Source organism: Heteronotia binoei, chromosome 5 (genome assembly GCF_032191835.1).
Source record: "Heteronotia binoei isolate CCM8104 ecotype False Entrance Well chromosome 5, APGP_CSIRO_Hbin_v1, whole genome shotgun sequence".
Classification (NCBI taxonomy): domain Eukaryota; kingdom Metazoa; phylum Chordata; class Lepidosauria; order Squamata; family Gekkonidae; genus Heteronotia; species Heteronotia binoei.
Window position 1 is genome coordinate 156,079,679 of NC_083227.1, and position 23,135 is coordinate 156,102,813.

The window sequence follows — 23,135 nt, forward strand, 5'->3', positions numbered from 1 at the left end:
GCCCCAGAAGGTAGGACCAGAACCAATGGGTTGAAATTAAATCAAAAGAGTTTCCAGCTCAACATTAAGAAGAACTTCCTGACCGTTAGAACGATTCCTCAGTGGAACAGCCTTCCTCGGGAGGTTGTGGGCTCTCCTTCCTTAGACATTTTTAAACAGAGGCTAGATGGCCATCTGACAGCGATGAAGATCCTGTGAATTTGGAGTAGGTATTTGTGGGTTTCCTGCATTGTGCAGGGGGTTGGACTAGATTACCCTGGAGGTCCCTTCCAACTCTATGATTCTATGGTCTGTACCTTAACCTGCCTGTTATTTTCAAATGTGTTATTTTTCATATAGAACATGATACAAATAAATAAGGAACACAAGCAAGGCACACAACAGAGGCCTTTCTGCTTCTATCTTTGCTCCAGGGCTATCAGCATTGAAGCTTTGCAAAAAGGTGGAAGAGCAGTTTTTAAACTAAATCTTGGGGGAAAGCCGACAGGAGATGAAATGTCTCTGGTTCGGGAGGACTCATCTCAAAGAGATAAAGGGCTAGCTGTTACTTTACTACCGAGTAATGGATCAGAGTTGTCCACTGAGATGGTGACAAACAGTATGGACTGTCTGCCAAAGTCTCGAGGCAGCAGGAGGAAGGTTGCGGGCCTAACTTGCCTGGGAAATTATAGATGTTTGTATACAAATGCTAGAAGTGTTCAAAGTAAAATTGGTGAGTTGGAATGTTTAGTGTTGGGGGAAAACATAGACATTGTGGGAATTTCAGAAACTTGCTGGAATGAGGAGAATCCGTGGGACACGGTGATTCCTGGATATAAGTTATATCGGAAGGATCGGGAGGTAAGGGTTGGAGGTGGGATGGCTCTTTATGTATACAGTCCAGTAAGACTGGGGTCAGAGAATTAGATTCCCTTCTAGAAATGCTTTGGGTCGAAATAGAGGGCCCAAAAGGAAATTTAACTATGGGAGTTTATCGCCCACCAAATCAAAAAATAGAGGACCATTATAATATGATGGAAGGATTAAAGATAGTGGCTGAACTTAAAAACTGTGTTGTAATAGGTGATTTTAACTACCCACAGACTGATTGGGTCAATATGTGTTCTGGTCGAGAGAAAGAGATAGAGTTTCTAGATGCTCTCAATGACTGTGCTATGGAGCAGATGGTCACAGAACCTACCAGGGGTAGGGCGATCCTGGATTTGGTCCTAAGTAATGCCCAAGACTTGGTGAGAGATGTAAAAGTGATTGCACCGCTTGGGAGCAGTGACCATAACGTTATTGATTTCACCATTTGTATAAATACGGAGTTGCCCCAAAAGACTAGCAAAACTACATTAACTTTAAAAGGGGTAAATGTAATATTTCATTGAAATCTGCCTCCGTTCCTGAGGACTGGAAGGTAGCAAATGTCACCTCCATCTTTAAAAAGGGTTCCAGAGGAGATCCGGGAAATTACAGGCCAGTCAGTCTTACTTCAATACCGGGAAAGTTGGTAGAAACTATTATCAAGCACATTGATGAACACAAGTTATTGAGGAAGACTCAGCATGGGTTCTGTAAGGGAAGATCTTGCCTCACCTGTTAGAGTTCTTTGAGGGGGTGAACAAACATGTGGACAAAGGGGACCCAATAGATGTTGTTTACCTTTACTTCCAGAAAGCTTTTGATAAAGTTCCTCATCAAAGACTTCTTAGTAAGCTCGAGAGTCATGGAGTAAAAGGACAGGTCCTCTTGTGGATCAAAAACTGGCTAATGAATAGGAAGCAGAGAGTGAGTATAAATGGGCAGCCTTCGCAGTGGAGGATGGTAAGCAGTTGGGTGCCGCAGGGCTCAGTACTGGGTCCCATGCTCTTTATCTTGTTCATTAATGATTTGGAGTTGGAAGTAAGCAGTGAAGTGGCCCAGTTTGCAGATGACACTAAATTGTTCAGGGTGGTGAGAACCAGAGAGGATTGTGAGGCATTCCAAAAGGATCTGTTGAGGCTGCATGGGTGGGCGTCAGTGTGGCAGATGAGGTTCAGTGTGGACAAGTGCAAAGTAATGCACATTGGGGCCAACAATTCCAGCTACAAATACAAGTTGATGGGGTTTGAACTGGCAGAGAATGACCAAGAGAGAGATCTTGGGGTCATGGTAGATAACTCACTGAAAATGTCAAGACAGTGTGCGATTGCAATAAAAAAGGCCAACACCATGCTGGGAATTATTAGGAAGGGAATTGAAAACAAATCAGCCAGTATCATAATGCCCCTGTATAAATTGATGGTGCAGTCTCATTTGGAATAATGTGTACAATTCTGGTTACCGCACCTCAAAAAAGGATATGATAGCATTAGAAAAAGTCCAGAAAACGGCAACTAGAATGATTAAAGGTTTGGAACACTTTCCCTATGAAAAAAGATTAAAACACTTGGGGCTCTTTAGCTTGGAGAAACATCGACTGCGGGGTGACATAATAGAAGCTTACAAGATTATGCATGAGATGGAGAAAGTGGAGAAAGAAGTACTTTTCTCCCTTTCTCACAATACAAGAACTCATGGGCATTCAATGAAGTTGCTGAGCAGTCAGGTTAAAACGGATAAAAGGAAATACTTCTTCACCCAAAGGGTGATTAACATGTGAAATTCACTGCCACAGGAGGTTGTGGCGGCTACAAGCATAGCCAGCTTCAAGAGGGGATTGGATAAAAATATGGAGCAGAGGTCCATCAGTGGCTATTAGCCACAGTATATTATTGGAACTGTCTGAGGCAGTGATGCTCTGTATTCTTGGTGCTTGGGGGGGGGGGGCAAAGTGGAAAGGCTTCTAGACCCACTTGTGAACCTCCTGATGGCACTTGGTTGTTTCTTTTGGGAGTTTTTTGGCCACTGTTTGACACAGAGAGTTGGACTAGATGGGCCATTGACCTGATCCAAGATGGCTTCTCTTATCTCTCTGTGAGATTTAATAGGGTAGGAAGTAGGGCGAAATTCACATGTAGATTAAATGAGGAATACTGTTTACATCGCAGTGTTCATATTTAACTGAAATAGAATGGTAGGAGAATCCAAATCATGAGCCTAGCTAAGTGTTTATTTTCAGAAATAACTGGAAAAATCTGGAGAATGATATTATGAAATATTATCCACTTTAATATTAAATGTTTATTTATTTAGGCTGTAAGCGTATCTCTTTCAGAGATTGTCATCCTCATTTAGCAACTTTGAATGTAGATGTTGACTTAAGCACAGCATTATTTCTCAAACCAGTTGTGTGTATAAAATTCATGCCAGATAATTTGAATTCTGCTACTGTACATTTCCCTATATAGCTTTGCCCATTTGTATTAATTGATATCTGTCATTCAAGATATATGTCATTAGTCACATAACATATGCTACATTAATTGTATGAGAATTAATGATGGCATAATGTAAAAGCAGAAAACTATTTCTTTATATAGATTTTTTTCTGTTCTTTCCCAGATAGTGTCTCAGATACTTAGGGTACTTAAAATGATTTCTGGTCCATCTAATAATGACAACAGCTAACTTGTATTAAGACTGCTAGACTGCCCTTTCAGACTAAGAATAATCTACTTATTCTCTGATGGTTGGCTTGCATGTCTTGTTTCATTAGAAAATGAAAATGCTGATGAAGGCAAACATTACCGCAACAGCTCTGTTTCTTTCCTTCAAGCCAATTATTGAAAATTTTCTGTTTGGGGAGCTTAGAATATTACTTAAATTTGAAACACTTGAAAATTATACTCCTATTAAAAATAAGTCTATATAATGTCTTAATTGTGCATATAGGTTTGCATTTACTTACGACTTCAGTAGACTTCTTGAAAAGAACTTGTTATATTACTTTGGTGAAGTAGGTCTGCAATCCTAAAAACACTTTCCTAAGAGTATGCACCACTGTATAAAATGGGATTTACTTCTGAGTAGATCTACTCAGAATAGTTCCCTTTGATATATTTTATCTTTTATAAGTTATGACTATATTGCTGTAATACAGTTGTTTTGACTACTATACAACATGTTCTATGGTTTGGAACACTAATCAGGCTCGTTATGTGCCCGCACATACTGAGAAGAATGCATGTTCCCCCGTAAATCTGCATGGGAAAGCTAGTAATGTTTAGGTAGTTAATGTGTCGTTATGAATCTTAAACTAGCAAATAATAACAGTTCCTTGGAACAAGGAAGGGAAGAAGCAAACAGCAATCCACCAATGACTGCCATCGAATTTTGATAGAGCCCTTTATCTCTGCTGAACTAGTTCAGAATGCTGAACAAATGGTGGTGGTCTAATATAGCAAAGCACTTCTCAAACAAGAATTTATACTCACAATCAACAATGCTAATTTAAACCTTTGTCTATATCAATCTTAACATTATCTATGTGGAATTCACTGCCAGAGAATATAGTGATGGCCAGGGGTGGAATTCTAGCAGGAGCTCCTTTGCATATTAGGCGACACACCGCTGATGTAGCCAATCCTCCAAGAGTTTACAAGGCTCTTTTTTGTAACCTCTTGGAGGGTTGGCTGCATCAGGGGTGTGTCGCCTAATATGCAAAGGAGCTCCTGCTAGAATTCCACCCCTGGCGATGGCCATAAGCATAAACATTTTAAAAGGGGTTAGACAGATTCAGGGAGGACAGGCCTATCAGTGGCTACCAACCATGGTGACAAAAGGGAACCCATACATTCAGAAGCAGTGAACCTCTTAATTACTAGTACCAGGAGACAGCCTCAGGGGAAACCTCTGTGTCCTGTTGTTGGCCCTTTATAGTAACTGGTTGGCCTCAGTGTGAAATGGGATGCTGGACTGGATGGACCACTGGTCTGATTCAGCAGGGTCCTTCTTATGTGTAAACAGAACTGAGGATCCCTACAAATAGGTCCTCTAAATATAGCCTAAATTTGGCTCCCTCAATTTTTTCTTTTAGTCCCCTAATCTTTAATCTAGTTCTTCATTTCCTTCTAATTCTTGCACTTTTTCTTTCAACAACTGCTTCTTGAGTTCTGTTAACTTCAAAAACCTCAGTCTTTTTCCCTAGATTACCGATTCTTCTTGCATATTCTTTAGAACTTGTTTTTTATTTACCTGTAATCTTTTATCAGATAAACAACTCTTATTTTCAGTATCAATTCTAGAGTCTTCCCGTTTCTGCAGAATATGGTGCTCAACTATTCTGAACTCACAATAATATCCTGTGCACATTCTGTGTGTACTCTTGAGGAGTCTACTGTCTTTACTTCTGGGAAGAAGTATACTTTCTAATTACACCTCACTATAGTAATTTCCAAATTCATTAAACATCTATTGACAGGTAATATATTCATGAAGGTCCAGCCAAGGTCTCTCTCAAACGCCCATTTCAGTATCTTAATTGATGGCTGAAATGGGCGTTTGAGAAAGACCTTGGCTGGAAATTTCAGTTGGCTTATGAGGAAGCTGCAGGAGCAGCGGGACGCATTTAAAAAATGGTGGTTACATGAAAGCAAGAATTTTTCCTTCGGAAGCCAACAAGCAACGGAGGGACTCCTTTGGAACTTTGTTGTTGAGTCTTAGTACTCTCTTTGTGAAATTAAGAGACTTTGAGGGGTCCTCTTTGAAATATTACATTTGAGACTTTTGTTTGGCTGAAATGTTCTGAATTTATGATAACTTTTGTATGCTTTTCATAATATATTTAATTTGTACAAATGACCAAAACAGGCAGCACCTACAATGTGCTGTGCCACCAAAGCCTGAGTGGAAATTGGATGTGCCTCTCTTCTTCCCCCTTTGGGAGAAGTTGAAGCATCATTCTGCTTGGGCGAAACAGGAGTCTGATGTCTCAGCTCCTGCAACAAATGAGCTGACCTGCTTCTTCTCCTGAAGCCATGAGCGTAAAGAGATCCTTAGCGTGTCTTGTAAATTTTAAACATATTAGAGAACTATGAAGATTCTTTCTTTTAAATAATGAAGGCCATCCACAAGATTAAACTGCGCAGCCCTGCCTTGAAACATTGTTCGAATCCTGTGGCCTTTATGGAAGATAATGGCAGCAGAGTCCCAATGCCATATAGGTGATATAATATATTTAAATGATCTCACATTCAGTATCCAAAGAACTTCAGAAGTAGCAGCTACCACATCTTATAGTAGTTATAGGGAAGTGTTTCAATTTTAAAGAGAGGAAAAAATCAAGTAGCCTTCTGTGAAATAACTAGACAAAACCACCAAGTGTAGCAATATCCATGAATAGGTAGCCTAGTATTACTGACCTCAGAATAGAATATGGGAGACCCATGTTCATATATGCATTCTGCCACAGAAGCTCACTGGGTGTGAGGATAAAATAGAGGAGGGCAGAATAATGTTATAAAGTCTATTGCATACGCATTGGAGTTTACCATATTTTCCATTAAGGAACCTTGCTGGTATACAAAAATTAGAAAAATATGCTATGGCAGGAGTGGGCTCGGGAGTCCATGATGCCTTTACACGCCTGTGACCAGGGCTTTTTTTTTTTTAGAAAAAGCCCAGCAGGAGCTCATTTGCATATTAGGCCACACCCTCTGATGCTAAGCCAGACAGGACTGCGTTCCTGTGCATTCCTGCTACAAAAAAAAAAAGAGCCCTGTCTGTGACAATTATATATGTTTGTGTAGGCCTAAAGATTTTAAGAACTGATCTTTCTTTTCTTTGTTGTTTGTGAAGCTAATCTTTGAAAATGTATATATTTTAAGTCTTCTCTCTTTTGTTTACAGACTGCTGAATGCCAATAAGATCAACTGCCTGAGAGTCAACACATTTCAAGATCTTCATAATCTCAATTTACTATCTCTGTATGACAATAAACTACAGACCATCAGCAAAGGACTTTTTGCGCCTCTCCAGTCAATTCAGACTCTGTGAGTATCCAAAAAATAGTGCATCATTCATTAAGATGTCGTCCTTACACCTTTGCAGGAGAACAATACTTTTATTTTCTCCATATCCCTTAATCCTTGGTAACATACCTACCCAAGTGCCAGAGACCAGATACAGACGTTAATTAACAAAAAAAATCCGTATGAAGTAGTTCTGTTCTTGATATTTCCATATACTGACACTTTGCAATTGCTGCAGTTCCTTCCAGCTCTACTTTTTGGGCTTGTGTTGGTACAGAATATCCTTGGGACTGGATGTTATTGAAGCATTGCTACCGCTATTAAGTCTCACTCCATTTCAGGCAGCTGCCTGGGAGTTCATATTCTTGTGCCCGTATAGTGCATTAAAAATAATGGCAAATCAGGTTCTGCAGCAAATTGCTAGTATTTGCAAATGGTTAGGCTAAGATCTGAAGATGGAATATTTGCATCTGTGTAGAAACTACTTAAGTGCTTCCTGATTTCATTGCTGCATTTATTCTGACGAACGTACAAGCCACTATTTGTATTTAAAGAGGAGCTTCCAAGAAAGCTCCAGCTGAGTGTGTGCCCTGGCACACACATCTCTGTTCTCTGTATCCTAGCTTAAACTACATTCCTTAAGGAATGTATGTTTTGTGGCTTTGCATGATTTAAAGTATTCAGCATCAGATCCTACCAAAAAACTGCACATCTCATGGATAATAAAATTTCCAATTACATTCCCACTCTCACAGAGTAAATGGTATATATCACTGTGCCTTTTGGGTCCTTTAGGCCCCAGCAAAATATTATTTTTCAAAATATCAGTTCGATATATTTTTGTTTTCTTTGTGTCTTACTGTGAGAGATGGTATCAAGTTATGAGAGAGGAGTCAAAATGGTTTTATTTTTATTAGAAACGTTGCACATACCAATTTTGACATTTTCTTGGATTGCTTTTCATCACAGGGCTGAGGATTTTTTTTTTTTTAAAAAAATAATAAGCCTAGCTGCTTGGCTCTGTTAGGAATGTTTTGGTTACAAAAATGATTAGGAGGCCCTTGTTGCCAGTGCTTGGTGAGGTCAGAAGTTTGTGCTGATCTTGTTCTCCATCACTCTACTAACTTGGAAACCTCTTGTTTAACTGTGCCATATGTGAACAAAGACATTTTGACAGGCCCCTTTATAAAACAGGACTGACTGCGTGGAGCAGCTGTTATATACAGCCTCAAAATGCAGGCTGCTCCATGCACTGAATCATTTCGGGTACATTAAACTGGCATACAACCAACTTGGTTTGTCTACACTTCGCATACATTCCTGGATGGAAACAAACCCTTATGGTGCGCACTGATCCACAGGGAGAGCTGTGCACATCACCAGCTTTTTTGTTGGATAAATGATAGTCAAGCAATAGCAGAGGCATTGCATAGAAATGCCAAGTGATTTTTTTTCCTTAATTTTGATTTTTGTCACTATTTGAATTAAATGCATATTATTAGAACAGTAAAGTATGTGTTCGAAATTATGAATTGACGTGCACCGTATTTACTCAAAAGGTTTTATTTATCTATCTATTTAGTATTCATTTATTTAGTTAGTTTAATTTGTTAGGCTGCCCTTCCCTGCAAGCAGGGCTCAGGGCAGCTCAAAAGGCAGATACAATAAATAATAATGTTAAGAGCAACGTTAAAAGTACTGAAAACATCGATAGTAAGACAAACACATTGTCCAAGATGGCGGAAAGAATTTCAGTTCCGACCAGCACCTTGGGGTGAAAGGGAGGGGGAAGGGGGAAGGTAGGAATATAAGAGTGTCAGACCATTGCTGCCCTGAATCAAATGCCTGACAGAACATCGTGAAAGCCGTACAAAAAGGTAGTAAATAATGTAGGACGTGGGTGTTCTCCAGCAGAGAGCCCCACCATGCGGGAACCAGGGCAGAAAAAGCCCTGGCCAATGTCGAGGACAGTCAGATCTCTCTCTGGCTGGGAACCACCAGAAGGTTCCTATTCTTGGAGTATAATGCTCTTCCCGAAGCATACTGAGAGAGTCCATCCCTTATAAATGTTCTACGCACGGTATATGTATGGGAAAACCTAGTCTTGCATTTGAGAATAATGTATTAGAAGTGCAAGCTAATTGCAGTGATAGCTGTACAAAGAAGAGTAATTAGGGTAGCCCTATATAATTAGCTCAGATTAATGTAATCAATAACTGTGAGCAAGGCTATACCTGTGGCTCCTTATTATAAGACTTGTTAACACATTTTTGCTATTGCTCTCATAGGAACAAGCTCAAACTAAATAGAGATGCTGTTTGTTTATCGCCCTCATTACAGGAAATAAAAGAACAGTGTCCAGATACAGTGCAGTAGAGATTTCTACAGATTAAACCCAAATAGGCTTTCAGTTAAATAACCTTCAGGTGTATTATGTAATTATAGGTTTCATGATCAATGTTGTTTGAATGTTGTTTGAAAGTTGTATCATGTTAGTTTTAAGCAATGTGCTGAAAATGTTTTAATTTCGCTCTTGAGATTTATCCTCTGGCTCATCTGTAGCTTTGCCACTGGTTTGGTGGGCACTGGTTTTCATATCCATGCTTAAATCTCTGGAAAGATTTAATTTTGCAATAAAAATTCTTTTCAACTTGGATTTTTTTTAAAAGGTGCATACAACTGTGTCATCCCGTCAGGCTCCCGGATGAAAACGGTGGGGTTTGTGGACGGAAAGTCTGTGCCCTTTAAAGCACACTTCACTATATTATTTTTGTTTCCTTCTTGGAAAGGACCCTCTGCAAACATAATGAGCTAAAAAAAATAAGAAATTTCTCCCGTTCAAGGGCAGCTCCATGTGGCTTCCGCCAGGCCTGGCGCATTGGAAGCTGATTCAATTACTCTACTCTTCAGATTTGTGTTTGTAAAAAAAACCATGATGGAGTACAGTGTCACAGGTCACTTCTGGTTAAACATCCCATCCCTCTTGCAGGCATTTAGCTCAGAATCCATTTGTGTGCGACTGCCATTTGAAGTGGCTGGCTGATTACCTGCAGGATAATCCAATAGAAACCAGCGGCGCTCGATGCAGCAGCCCACGTCGCCTTGCCAACAAACGAATCAGCCAGATCAAGAGCAAGAAGTTCCGTTGCTCAGGTAATTCATTTATCCCGGCTGTACTGCACTTTCAGTTCTGAAATAGGCAGGTCCAGAGAGCCTGCTAATCAAATCTGTAGGACAGTGTTTGCTATAATGGATATTATGGAGCATCTTTTTAAAATTAAATTTGGAAAATTGGATTAGTCCTCCAGAAACCTATTTACCTTGTGCATTTAAAAAGAAGACAACCCTTTAGCTTGCCCTGAGCTTTCTTTAACTTAAAAGATTGTAATTTTAAAAGAATGCAACACTGTGCTGTCTATAAACTTGGTAACGTATTTGAACCCATGTGCCAAATGTCTGATTATTTTAGAAAGGAAAGAATTCAGATGTGTTCTGAACAAATTTAGGTGTCGGGTTGTGTGAGATATTTCTAGAGACCATAGAACAATATCACTATGCAAGTAATAGTGATGAAAGATATAAACCACAATCACAACTAACCTGTAATATTTGGCAAAGGTGTTTTAACGTTTATTTAGGTTCTGTGGCTGATCTGAAACATTACGGATCTGCACCCCTTTCACTCACTGATCTATGTTGTTAGCATGTGTTTCATCTTCCAAGAACCAGCAAAGGAACATAACCTCATGAAATAAAAATTCATGGTCTGTTCAGATATGGGTCACACTTATATGATGATGATGATGATGATGATGATATTGGATTTATATCCCGCCCTCCACTCCAAAGAGTCTCAGAGCGGCTCACAATCTCCTTTCCCTCCCCCCCCCACACAACAGACACCCTGTGAGGTACATGAAGATATTGGATTTATATCCCGCCCTCCACTCTGAAGAGTCTCAGAGCGGCTCACAATCTCCTTTATCTTCCTCCCCCCCCCCCCCACAACAGACACCCTGTGAGGTAGATGAAGATATTGAATTTATATCCCGCCCTCCACTCCGAAGAGTCTCAGAGCGGCTCACAATCTCCTTTCCTTCCCCCCACCACACACACAACAGACACCCTGTGAGGTACATGAAGATATTGGATTTATATCCCACCCTCCACTCCGAAGAGTCCCAGAGCGGCTCACAATCTCCTTTACCTTCCTCCCCCCCCCCACAACAGACACCCTGTGAGGTAGATGAAGATATTGGATTTATATCCCGCCCTCCACTCCGAAGAGTCTCAGAGCGACTCACAATCTTCTTTCCCTCCCCCCCCCCCCCACACACAACAGACACCCTGTGAGGTACATGAAAATATTGGATTTATATCCCGCCCTCCACTCCGAAGAGTCTCAGAGCGGCTCACAATCTTCTTTCCCTTCCTCCCCCACAACAGACACCCTGTAAGGTAGATGAAGATATTGGATTTATATCTCTCCCTCCACTCTGAAGAATCTCAGAGCAGCTCACAATCTCCTTTACCTTCCTCCCCCCCCCACAACCGACACCCTGTGAGGTAGATGAAGATATTGGATTTATATCCCGCCCTCCACTCCGAAGAGTCTCGGAGCGGCTCACAATCTTCTTTCCCTCCCCCCCCCACACAACAGACACCCTGTGAGGTACATGAAAATATTGGATTTATATCCCGCCCTCCACTCCGAAGAGTCTCAGAGCGGCTCACAATCTCCTTTCCCTTCCTCCCCCACAACAGACACCCTGTGAAGTAGATGAAGATATTGGATTTATATCCCGCCCTCCACTCCGAAGAGTCTCAGAGCGGCTCACAATCTCCTTTACCTTCCTCCCCCTGCCCCCACAACAGACACCCTGTGAGGTAGATGAAGATATTCGATTTATATCCCATACAGTATCAGTGCAGCCCTAAACAGTTATACCCCTCTAAGCCCACAGCCTTCAGTGGACTTATAGGTATGTAACGCTGCTTAGGATTGCGTTGTTTATTACTTATGTTATGCAATTGAAATATAAGCAGGGTTTTTTTCATGAGCTTATTAGTTGAATTTCTACAAATTATCATTGCTGTCATCCTGGCCTGGATGGCCCAGGCTAGCCCAATCTAATCAGATCTCAGAAACTAAGCAGGGTCGAACCTGGCTAGGATTTGGATGGGAGACCAGCAAGGAAGTCCAGGGTTGCTATGCAAAGTCAGGCAATGGCAAACTACTGTGGAATGTCTCCTGCCTTGAAGACCTCGCGGGGTTGCCCTAAGTCACCACTTCCCGTCACCATCATCAAAACTGCTGTCATTGACAGAATATCTTGCGTAATTTAAAATTAGTATCGGTGCTACCTTTTCCCTGAAAAGGGGCCACGGTATATTTTGTTTCTGATAGTGAAGAACAAATAGCAATAGAGGCAGCTTTAATTGGAATAAGAATGACATGCAGCCTAGGAAGAAAACCTTTTCTCCTCTATGGGTCATGATGATTCATAAACCGACCTTTACCAATATAATAAAGGTTATTGAACATATGAAGCTGCCTTATACTGAATCAGACCCTCCTGGGTCCAACAAAGTCAGTATTATCAAAGATTTCAGGTTTTCATGGCTGGTAACATCATTAGGGTTTGTAGAATCTTTCGGGCTCAAGTGCCGTGTTCTACTGGAGAAAGTTTTCTTTCCAGACGTTTCGTTCTCAGCTGCGGAGAACATCCTCAGTGACGTTGCAGCTGGAGCAGGCACTCTGACCTTCTTGGCTGCTGTGCACAGCAACTCAATGCACAGCAGCCAAGAAGGTCAGAGTGCCTGCTTTGGCTGCAACGCCACTGAGGATGTTCTCCGCAGCTGAGAACGAAACATCTGGAAAGAAAACTTTCTCCAGTAGAACACGGCACTTGAGCCCGAAAGATTCTACAAACCCTAAAGTCAGTATTGTCTACTCAGACGGGCAGCGGCTCTCCAGGGTCTCAAGCTAAGGTTTTTCACACCTATTTGTCTGGACCCTCTTAGTTGGAGATGCCGGGGATTGAACCTAAGACCTTCTGCTTACCAAGCAGATGCTCTACCACTGAGCCACCGTCCCTCCCTGTTGTTATCAATGACACTCAGGGGGAGTGGCTTTGACCAATATCCGGTCAAGAGCCTTTGCCTAACGCTCGCCCAGCTGGCTCCAAAGTTATATTCTTTTTACCCCTTTAAACTATATTTTTGAATCTTTGAGAGATGTCTCCTAAAGGGGTGAAAAAGTGTAAACAGAAGGAAAGAAGCGTTCAGCTTTTAATTGACTTCTTGGAATTGCCATCCACCTCCCACACAAGGTTGGAGAGATAAGAGGAACCAGCTGGAGAATTTCCTGTCATATTTAATTTATTGACACAGGCAATGTCTAAGTTAAGACAAGAAATACGAGAGGACATAACCTCTATGTTACAACCGTTGTGTCAGCGTCTGGATGAACTAGAGGATTCTTATAAACAAGTTACCCAGACAGCACAAGAAGCTTTAAAAAGAGCTCAAGAGTGAAGGGAGAATATCTGAAATAACAGCAGATGCATGGACGAGGGAACGGGTTTTAATAATGGACTTTCGTAACCGGGAGCTGTGTTTAAAGTTTAGAGGTTTTTAATCTGATGTGGAAGCTGAAATGGACTTATATGTATTTATGGAAAATTGGCTTGCTGAAGCAACTCACCTGGAGGCCGAAGTTCTCCCACTCATTCAAAAAGTATATCGTGTCGGCAAGGTATGTGAAGACAATTTGTCTTATACTAGAGATATTTTGATGCAGTTTAAGGACAATCGAATGAGGCAAAGAGTCTTTGCAGAGGCCAGGGAGCGTGGAGGCTTGGACTATCAGGGGTTAAAGATTCAGGTCTTTCCGGATCTCCCTCCCGAATTTTTAAGAATCAGAAGAGACCTCAAGGATACAACTGCCAAACTGTGGGACTTAAAAATTAAATATAAATGGCTACAATCAGGCAAATTATACGTCCAAAAAGGCTCCACTTCATATACAGCATACAACGCAGCCTCGGGTGAATTATTACTCTCCAAGTTAACTCCCTCCTCCCCTGCATCGAAAGTAAACAAGAGAAAGGAATGCTCTCCTCTCGTCTCTTTAAGGACAACTCGTGCTTGTATTGAGGAAGATCATGTAAACTTGGAAGAAAGTATGGATTCTATCTAAAAAGAAACTGAAGCAACAAGAAAATGGAAAAGTTGACGAAATGTATAATTTATATCTAAAGACTTTTCTTACGGAATTTATGGTTGGGTGGAGTCAGCTGGTGCGAGCAATTGGGTAATATCCCTCCATAGCTAATTCAGTCCAGGTGGAAGGAGGAAAGTATCTCTTCTAGACCTTAACTTGAGGTCTCCAGGGACTGAGATATTTTGTTAGAATTTAATCTTATTGATTTTTTGTGCTTTTTTTTGAGAGTAGAAGGAATAATGAAGTTATAGAAGAAGAAGGAAATATTGAATGCTTGTGGTATTAAACTTTAAAAATGTGTTAGGGAAGATAGTATTGTTAAGCTTAATTATTCCTCTACTAAAAATAATAATAATAATAATAATAATAATAATAAATATAAATATATACATATTAAGAAGTGTGGAATGGTAACACATGAATTAATCTCCAAAGAGATAGATCAACTTTAGTTTATGTTCACTCAGGTGAGATGTTATTAAGTTGTGTTGTTTTTGATTTGTTATTGTTGTACACTTTTCTGTTGGAACAGGTATGAATTATAAGGAGTCTATAATAAAATTTGATTTATAATTTGAAAAAAAAATCAATGACGCTCTTACATTGCACATGTTAGTGATATAGATTTCATTTCCCGTGTTAGTTGCATAAATAACTTAGATATTCAGAGCTCACTCAGTTAGGGTGCCAGTGTAAAATGTACTTGAAGCCTTATTTGAAGGCTAAGCTTAGTACACAGTGATTAACCAGCAGCATGAATTCCACAAACTGTAGCATGTATTTCACAACTGTAAAACTGGGAAGGACACTCCCTCTTGTAGTGTGTGTGCGTGGGGGGGGGGGTGGTACTTTATTTTAAGATGTTTCTATTCCTTCTTTCCTGTGATTCCTCTAAGGACCCAAAAACAACAGAATATCTGTATATATATACTCCGCTTAAAATCTACCAATCAGTTAGCAAACAGCAAGCCATACATATACAAAGATCAAGCCCCTGCAACAAGAGCCTACAGGTCTCCCAGAGGAGTGCATCGCACTATAGAAAAGGCACAGGAGCCTTTAGTGGTCAAATGTGCCACTCTCAAAGAAGGTACGGTCATCAGGTTTGGCTGTAAAAAGTGCTCAGGTGTGCATAGTTTCATACAGGGGACATAGCAGTAAAAGCAAGCAAAAGTGCTGTTTGTGCTAGGGTTACGTCTAAGCAGTTTATGACTTTGCATCTGTTTGTGCAAATCATAACCACAGCTTGTTCATGTCCATGGATAGTATCAAGAATTAAGGTATATTAGGAATGTGTAACATTGTGACAAAGTTGAATGGTATATAGCTATTTAAAAAAAAACACGCAGACTCACAATTTTGCCTTTCAATGTGATTCCGCTTGGAATTTCAAGAAATAAAACGTGCATCCCTGGAACTGGAAAAAAGGAATTCTATTGAATGTCAAATGTTCCGTCATGTTATTTCTTTAGTATATGAATTTGGTTGGTATAATGTTCTGACATACGCTGCAACAAGTGTAAATAATTGGTGTTTTGTTTTTAACTGCATGCTGTGTATTGAAGAAACAATGCACAAGCAATAATCTACCTTTACTTACCCTAAAATAGTTGCACAAGCAATAATCTACCTTTACTTGCGATCTGAGTGTACAAAGTTGTCTTTAGTTGTATGTTGCTTATATCAGAAAATTTTAACTTTAACATTATTTTGATGGCTGTACACAGTTATCAGATAGTTACGTCGCGTTTTAGCTCGGTGTTGTGCTGTATTGTTGTTGTTGTGTTGTTGTTGTTGATTGGCCTAGAGCCGCAATAAACTGACTGACTGACTACCTTTACTTACCCTAAAATTTGCCTCTGGCGATTGTAAATACACACACACTTGCGCATACATACATATAAATGTTTTGTAGTGCGTTTCAGTTTAGAAGCTGTTCTGAGAATCGGCACACTCAGTTTCCAATAGCATGAGAAGGACATGGAGGAATACTACTACTGTGTTTCATTACCAATCCGGAATTATTGCTACTATGTCGTATACATTTTTATTAAAGGCACTTTAATTCTAACACTTGTGTTAGATGGCAAGGCAAATGAAATTAAAAATTTGCACTTTGCATTCTCAGGGAGCTGGAAGAAAAGTTTTTTGTTTCGTTTCCACCAGAAACTTAGCTCAAGAATAACCTTGAGAGGAAAATGTTCCGTTCATGCATAGAAGCAGTTAGGGTTGCCAAGTCCATTTCAAGAAATATCTGGGGACTTTGGGGGTGGAGCCAGGAGACTTTGGGGGCGGAGCCAGGAGACATTAGGGGTGGAGCCAAGATCAAGGCTGTGACAAGCATCATTGAACTCCAAAGGTAGTTCTGGCCATCACATTTAAAGGGACGGCACACCTTTTCAATTCCTTCCTTCCATAGGAAATCATGAAGGATAGGGGCATCTTCTTTTGGGGCTCAGAATTGGACCCCCTGGTCCAATATTTTTGAAACTTGGGGGGCATTTTGGGGAGAGGCACTAGATGCTATGCTGAAAATTTGGTGCCTGTACCCCAAAAAACAGCCCCCCCAGAGCCCCAGATACTCGCGGATCAATTCTCCATGATTTTCTATGGGAATAAATCTCCATAGGGAATAATAGAGTTCCCAGCAGACATTTCCCTCCCCTCCTCCCGCTTTCTGACGACCCTGAAGTGGGGGGAGGGTCTCCAAACTGGGGGATCCCCTGGCCCCACCTGGGGATTGGCAACCCTAGAAGCAGTGCATTATTTCAAAATATTACAGCTACTGGGTTTAATTTTTAAAAGGACTCAGTTTTATATCCTTAACTTTTAGTTTACTGTTCATGGAGAGAGGAATGATCTTATACTGCATATAGTATAACACATTTGGAAATAGGAGTAAAGGCCATTTTAGGCATTAGGTAGGGGTACCCTTGGTTTTGGCATCAAGAATACAGGGAAGTTCATCTGATCCCAGCACCCTGATGGTTGTATGATGCACATGTTTGCAAACACATATTTGCGACATTTCCGCTTAGAAGTAGCACTTGGAATTTTTTTTTTCTTCAAAGGAGTGTGTTTTCAAAATACTTTTGTATCCAGGAGGTAAGAGAAAATATGTGAAAAGATTTAATGGTTACTGTTTTAATACTTTACTTATTTTAGAAGGCGATACAGTAGGTAGGCTTCTCTTGCCTTGAAGGGAAAATAATCAGAATGATATTATAAAAAGCGAAACTCTTACGCAGGTTATATAGGTTAGGAATTAAGTTATATAGGTTAGGAAATAAGACTTTCCTGTGTGTACCTGCAGATGTTTAGGGTTCATAGAATGGATTTAAATCCTCTGGGCCAGGACAAATACAGAGCCTACTTGGATAAGAATATTCTGTCAGCTTCCAGCACCACAATATGTTCCGGATGAATGACCCTGTGCTCTCCAGTGCTTTCAGGGGAAAAAAAAAAGGATGCTGCCATTTTCAGCAATAGCAATAAAAAGACGTGATCGTCTTTTCCATCAGCAGCACCTGCCTGATAGCAGCCAAGTGTCCAATAGACACGCCAGTTCCATTTCACCGGAGACTCTTCTCCTCGGCAGGCTCTTCTGCTTGGCATCTTTTGATTAAGATAACTACTGTACAGCTTTGTTTTCTAAGGGGAAATCAAAAAGAGTCCAGCAGCAGATTGTACTTGTTCAATGATAGTCCAGCGTCACTTTAGAATTGGCAGGGCTCCTTGATTAGTGCGCTGCTCTACTCTGTACGCTGCCAGTGGCATGAAAAATATTGCTCTGCTCAGAGAAATAACTCTCTCTCTCAACTTTGACTAGCAGTTGATTGATCTGTCCATGTCCTGTGGTTTCCTTACTAATGAAAGAATGTTGAAAGGAACCAAAAAGTCACCAGGGTTTTCTCCTCTCTGGCCATAACAAGAATGTTTCTTATTTTAAACTCTGATTACCAAATGCATTTCCTTAGTGTCTGTGGCATTTGATTCGTATTCTGTTCAACTGGTTTTATTAGCTGTTACAACGCCTAAAAGATGTCATACACCCCAGTAACAAAACTAACAACGAAGGTAGGACAATGAGCCATCTGCCAACAGAAATCTCTCTGTCAGATGTTGCCTCTCAGTAATTCAATCTAAATTGAAGATAGGTGCACTGGTACCAATATGGATTACAGAGACATAACCACCTGCATAGTTAAGTGACACTTCTGTGTAGACAGTATCATCACAGCAGAATTGTCTTTGTTATTGTCCGTTTAGCAAACAAAGATGATGTTAGCATTTATAGAAGAGAGCAGGCCTTGACTGTGTTTCATATCTGTGCTTGAGCTCTCAGCAGTAATTTTAATTTAGGTGGTGAATGTTTTCAAATATCACTGATCCACAAGAGTGTCGAATGCATAGACCAGGGTGGCAAACGGTAGCTCTCCAGATGGTTTTTTTTTGCCTACAACTCCCATCATCCCCAGCCAGCATGGCCAATGGCTGGGGCTGATGGGAGTTGTAGGCAAAAAAAACATCTGGAGAGCAACCGTTAGCCATCCCTGGCATAGATTAATTAGTGTTTCCTTTTGGATTTTCCCCTTTGGTAAATGTGTTGGTTGGTACTGGGCAGATGAAAAACTTCTATCCTTGCTGTTTAGTTCAAGACCTCACCATAACTAAAGACCACTTTATATATTGATAACCTTTTTTGTGTTTTAATATTTTATTGGTTTTGATAATAATAAGAGAAAGGGAATAAGGGGAAAGGGGAAGAAAGTATACTATTAAATTTCTGCATTGTATAGATGTTAAAAAATATATCAGCCCTATATATTGGTAACCTGTATTAAGAGCAATAGTTCTGCTTTCCTTCTGCATCCATTTCAAATGGGCAAAATAGTAGTGCCCACCTGAACTAAATAATACAACAAAAACGTAGACAAGCAAATAAATAAATTTAATAAAATAGTGATTGGTGATAAGGAAGTTAGATTAACTATCTCCATTGCAGGCCTAAACTGTTTACTGCTCTTAATTTATGTGCTTTCCTATGCATCTTAAGATCAAGAGTAAACCATACTGGTCACGAGAAGCCTTTTTTACATTAGGAAAGAATAGTATAACAGTTCAATTTTAAGCCATTACTCCAGTCTAAGCCAATTGATTTCAATGGAGTTAGAGGAAATCTATATCAGATTCCACTGTATGTTTCTCTCGCTCTAACTATGGTCTGTTTCACATGACAATCTTGCTTCATAGCTGTAACTTTCATTTAAAGGAAAAAAATCGGTTTTTTATATAATCATAGGAGGCAAATGCAAATGCATTATGTTTGCTTGCCATGTGCAATGGAGTGGGATGTTATAACTTCACAAAATGATCAAAGCTCAAGAACTCCCTCAGAGCTTTTCCGTACATGTCTTATTGATAGAACTTGATACTGTATCTGTTTTGTCTGTGCTGATCTGGTGCTGGAAGTAAAGTAATGCATTATGCTTGCTTGCCATGTACAATGGAGTGGGATGTTATAACTGTTCACAAAATGATCAAAGCTCAAGAACTCCCTCAGAGCTTTTCTGTACGTGTCTTATTGATAGAACTTGATACTGTATCTGTTTTGTCTGTGCTGATCTGGTGCTGGAAGTAAAGACTTCCACGTTGTGGTGGTTCCATGTAGCTGCCATGGCAATAGTTAAAGGATTGAATATCCTAAAATTAATTGTGGGGAGAAACATACTTTCGTGTAGATGCCATTGCAGTTTACTAGTGCCAGTCTACAAAGTCATCCCCCTCGTGCATATTGGAGAAGGGCACCAACTGGAAAAATCATGGTTCATGCTGGTTCATGGTTCCTTTGATTTCCTGAAATGGTTAATCATTTGTTTAATACATTTGGTTTGGGAGGTGTAGAACAACCAAACTCACCAGGAGTCTTCAGTGGGCTATCCTCTACCCACCCTCTACGTTTGGTGAAGATTGGATTTTGAATGTCTGAGCTATAGCCCGCCCCCCCCCCAAAGCAGGTCCCCCCAGGAAAGCTCAGCTTCAGCTCTCTCATGCCAACTAACACTTCTCTCTTCATGCCACAAAGTGAAAGCATCTGAGTCAAGGTGTCTGCTTCCATAGAATAGAATGGGAGTTCCATGATTGGCCCCCAGAACTTCAGTCAAGCAATGGACAACTGCTACGGGTGCTGTCTAGGAATTGATTGAATTGGCACCAGGCAGTCTCGCAAATGAACTACAAAAATGAAACAAATGATACACTGCAGGAGAAATGTGGTTCATTTTTGGACCGGGGTGACATAATTTCACAAATCAGTTCTAAATGAAACACTAATTGGCCCAATTCATGCATGAATCACAATTCATTTATTGGTTCGCGCCCATCCCTAACACACGCCATAAATTACGACAGCTACACAAACTCCTCACAGTATGAAAACATTTTTCAGCAGACACCAATTATGAAATGGGCCTAAAATGTGATAAAGAGTTTTGTAAGTTTTTATTTACTTTAACAATGGTGGCTGCTACTGAAGTGGAACAAATTCCTCCTGTTTGTAGCATTCATAAGAGTGTTTTTATTTTTCCTTTCTTTAAGCAAGATACAGAGTAGTGAAAAATTGCTAGGTGGCACTCACACCTGGCACAGAGCAGACTGAAAATGTTTTGATTTTTGAATTACTAATTTCTACCCTATTTTTTTAATGGCTCAGAGAAGTTCACCATAACCTGCTGGCTGCTATTTCTTTGGCACTGGGTGAGAGATTTTGAAAGGCCTATACTGACGATGTGGGAAGAAGAACAGATTGTTAAGGAACTGTATGGACTCCTAACCAATGTTTAGTAAAATTTCAGCCACCAAGCAATTAAATATTCTAGCTTACGTTCTACAAAAGACCAATGATAACATTTAAATATCTTGGAATACATTATTTCCAACATCCTTTCTATAAAATGAGCTTTTTTAAAAAAAAAATAACAAGCACTGCTAAATACTGTTTTTTAACATCATAAAAATCTTAGAAGTTGGTTGCATCAGCACTGATTTCCAAGTTGGCATGATATGGCAAATGGTGACAGTATGCTAAAAGACTAACAGTACAATTCTATGCAGGGTTACTCCAGAGTTTCTTGATTTCACTAGCCTTAGACTATATAGGATTTCACTGTTCATAGCTAGTTAATGATAGTGCAAATGATTTCAATCACATTTTTTTCATAACAGTTAAACCTTCAAAACGTTCTGGTTGTTCTCATTCACTAACAGTCTGTGCTATAAAGTGATGGTTTTGGGAGGGTTTTTTTGGCTTTCGTTGTGATTGTATATCGACTTCTTGAACTTCAGCTCCTTTATGCATGGGTGAAGTGGACAGCTCACAATGAAATCTCCAGCTTATGCTTCTCCATGCTGCTTCTTTTCAACGCTCCTCTCTCTTTGGCGGCTGCCTAACACTGACTCTGGCTGTTGATGGGATTTTCCTTTGTGCTTGATCTAACCATGTGGTAGAACAATACAAATTGAACATGGTTCTGTCAAGCACCGTGGAAGGTTCCATGCTTTCCTGCAGCATGGCATGCTGGGATACTTCTGCTGTTTTCAGAAGCATCGAAAGGTGAGAGATTTTCTCGTTTTGACAGGAAAGACCAAAAAAAAGAGACCATGGGTCAAAAGAATTGTAATAAGCTCTGCAAAATTAAAAGGGTGAATATATACCTCACTATGAGATCAGAGAGAGAGAGAGAGAGATAAAAGTATTCAGTAACGGCTTTGAAAATGGTTTGCATGTGGAACAGTAGTAATGCATTCAGTAACTCTTCTTCCAGTAAACCATTTGGACATTGAAGTTGATATATTTCAATATTTCCCAGCTGGAGTCATGATTTCTTAGCCAGTGATTTTTTTTTTTTAAAAAAAGATCATATCCACTTTATTTATCTTAGTTGTTTTATTCATTTCATTTACACCCCACTTCTCTCCCCAATGGGGACCTAAAGTGGCATACGTCGTTCTCTCCTCCATTTTATCCTCACAACAAGCCAGTGGGGTCGGTCAGGCTGAGATTGTGTGACTGGTCCAAGATCACCCCGAAAGCTTCCATGGCACAATAGAGATTTTAGACTGGGTTCAAACATGATTTTAAGGCAGCTATACTGCGTGGTCTGCACTTTTGTAATATTATGGGACAGTATTGCTTGTGGTAGACATAGCTTCATGTTGATCCAATCATGATCCAATCATAGAACAGTTCTGTGTGAGGAAAAAGCCACAGCAATCCTATAGGTCGAGTGGAGGACCCATAAGAAGAAGAAGAAGAAGAATTGCAGATTTATATCCCGCCCTTCTCCCTGAATCAGAGACTCAGAGCGGCTTACAATCTCCTATGTCTTCTCCCCTCACAACAGACACCCTGTGAGGTGGGTGGGGCTGGAGAGGGCTCTCACAGCAGCTGCCCTTTCAAGGACAACCTCTGCCAGAGCTATGGCTGACCCAAGGCCATTCCAGCAGGTGCAAGTGGAGGAGTGGGGAATCAAACCTGGTTCTCCCAGATAAGAGTCTGCACACTTCACCACTACACCAAACTGGTGTACACCAAGACTTGTGGAGGAATCCTATCCTTTCCCCGTCCTTGCCACATGCATCACCTCTTCTCTGGTGGCAGCTCCTGCTCCTCCCCCTCCCATCAATCTGTACTGCCTGTTTCAGGGTGCTGGTGGCAGGAGCTCCTACCCCCCTCCATTGTTTGTCTGCAGACCTTGTGTAGAGGTGGTGGCTCCCATCCCTCCTCCTCCCATACCTGTCTGCTCATTTGCAACGCCTGTACTCTAGAGGCAGCTCTGGCAGCTCCTGCTCTTCCGTTGCCTTCTTCGCACTGCTCACCTGAAGCACATGTTCTCCTCCAGTAGTGGTGGCAGAAGCGGTGACAGCTCTTCTCTTTGGCCACCTGCGTACCTCAAAATGGAGGCCAAGTTCTTGCAATATGGCACCATGAGATCTTAATGTTTTCTGCCAAAAATTATGGTTGTTTTTTTTTTTTT

General features: G+C 40.6%; 1 protein-coding gene across 1 annotated transcript in view; it reads left to right on the top strand.

Annotated features, from left to right (window-relative positions):
• SLIT3 (slit guidance ligand 3) overlaps window positions 1-23,135 on the top strand; it is an 884,772-nt gene that overhangs the window by 616,117 nt on the left and 245,520 nt on the right. The window contains exons 13-14 of the mRNA XM_060240620.1: window positions 6,753-6,896; window positions 9,865-10,028. Coding sequence (XP_060096603.1) covers window positions 6,753-6,896; window positions 9,865-10,028 — 308 coding nt within the window. The remainder of the gene's footprint in view (window positions 1-6,752; window positions 6,897-9,864; window positions 10,029-23,135) is intronic.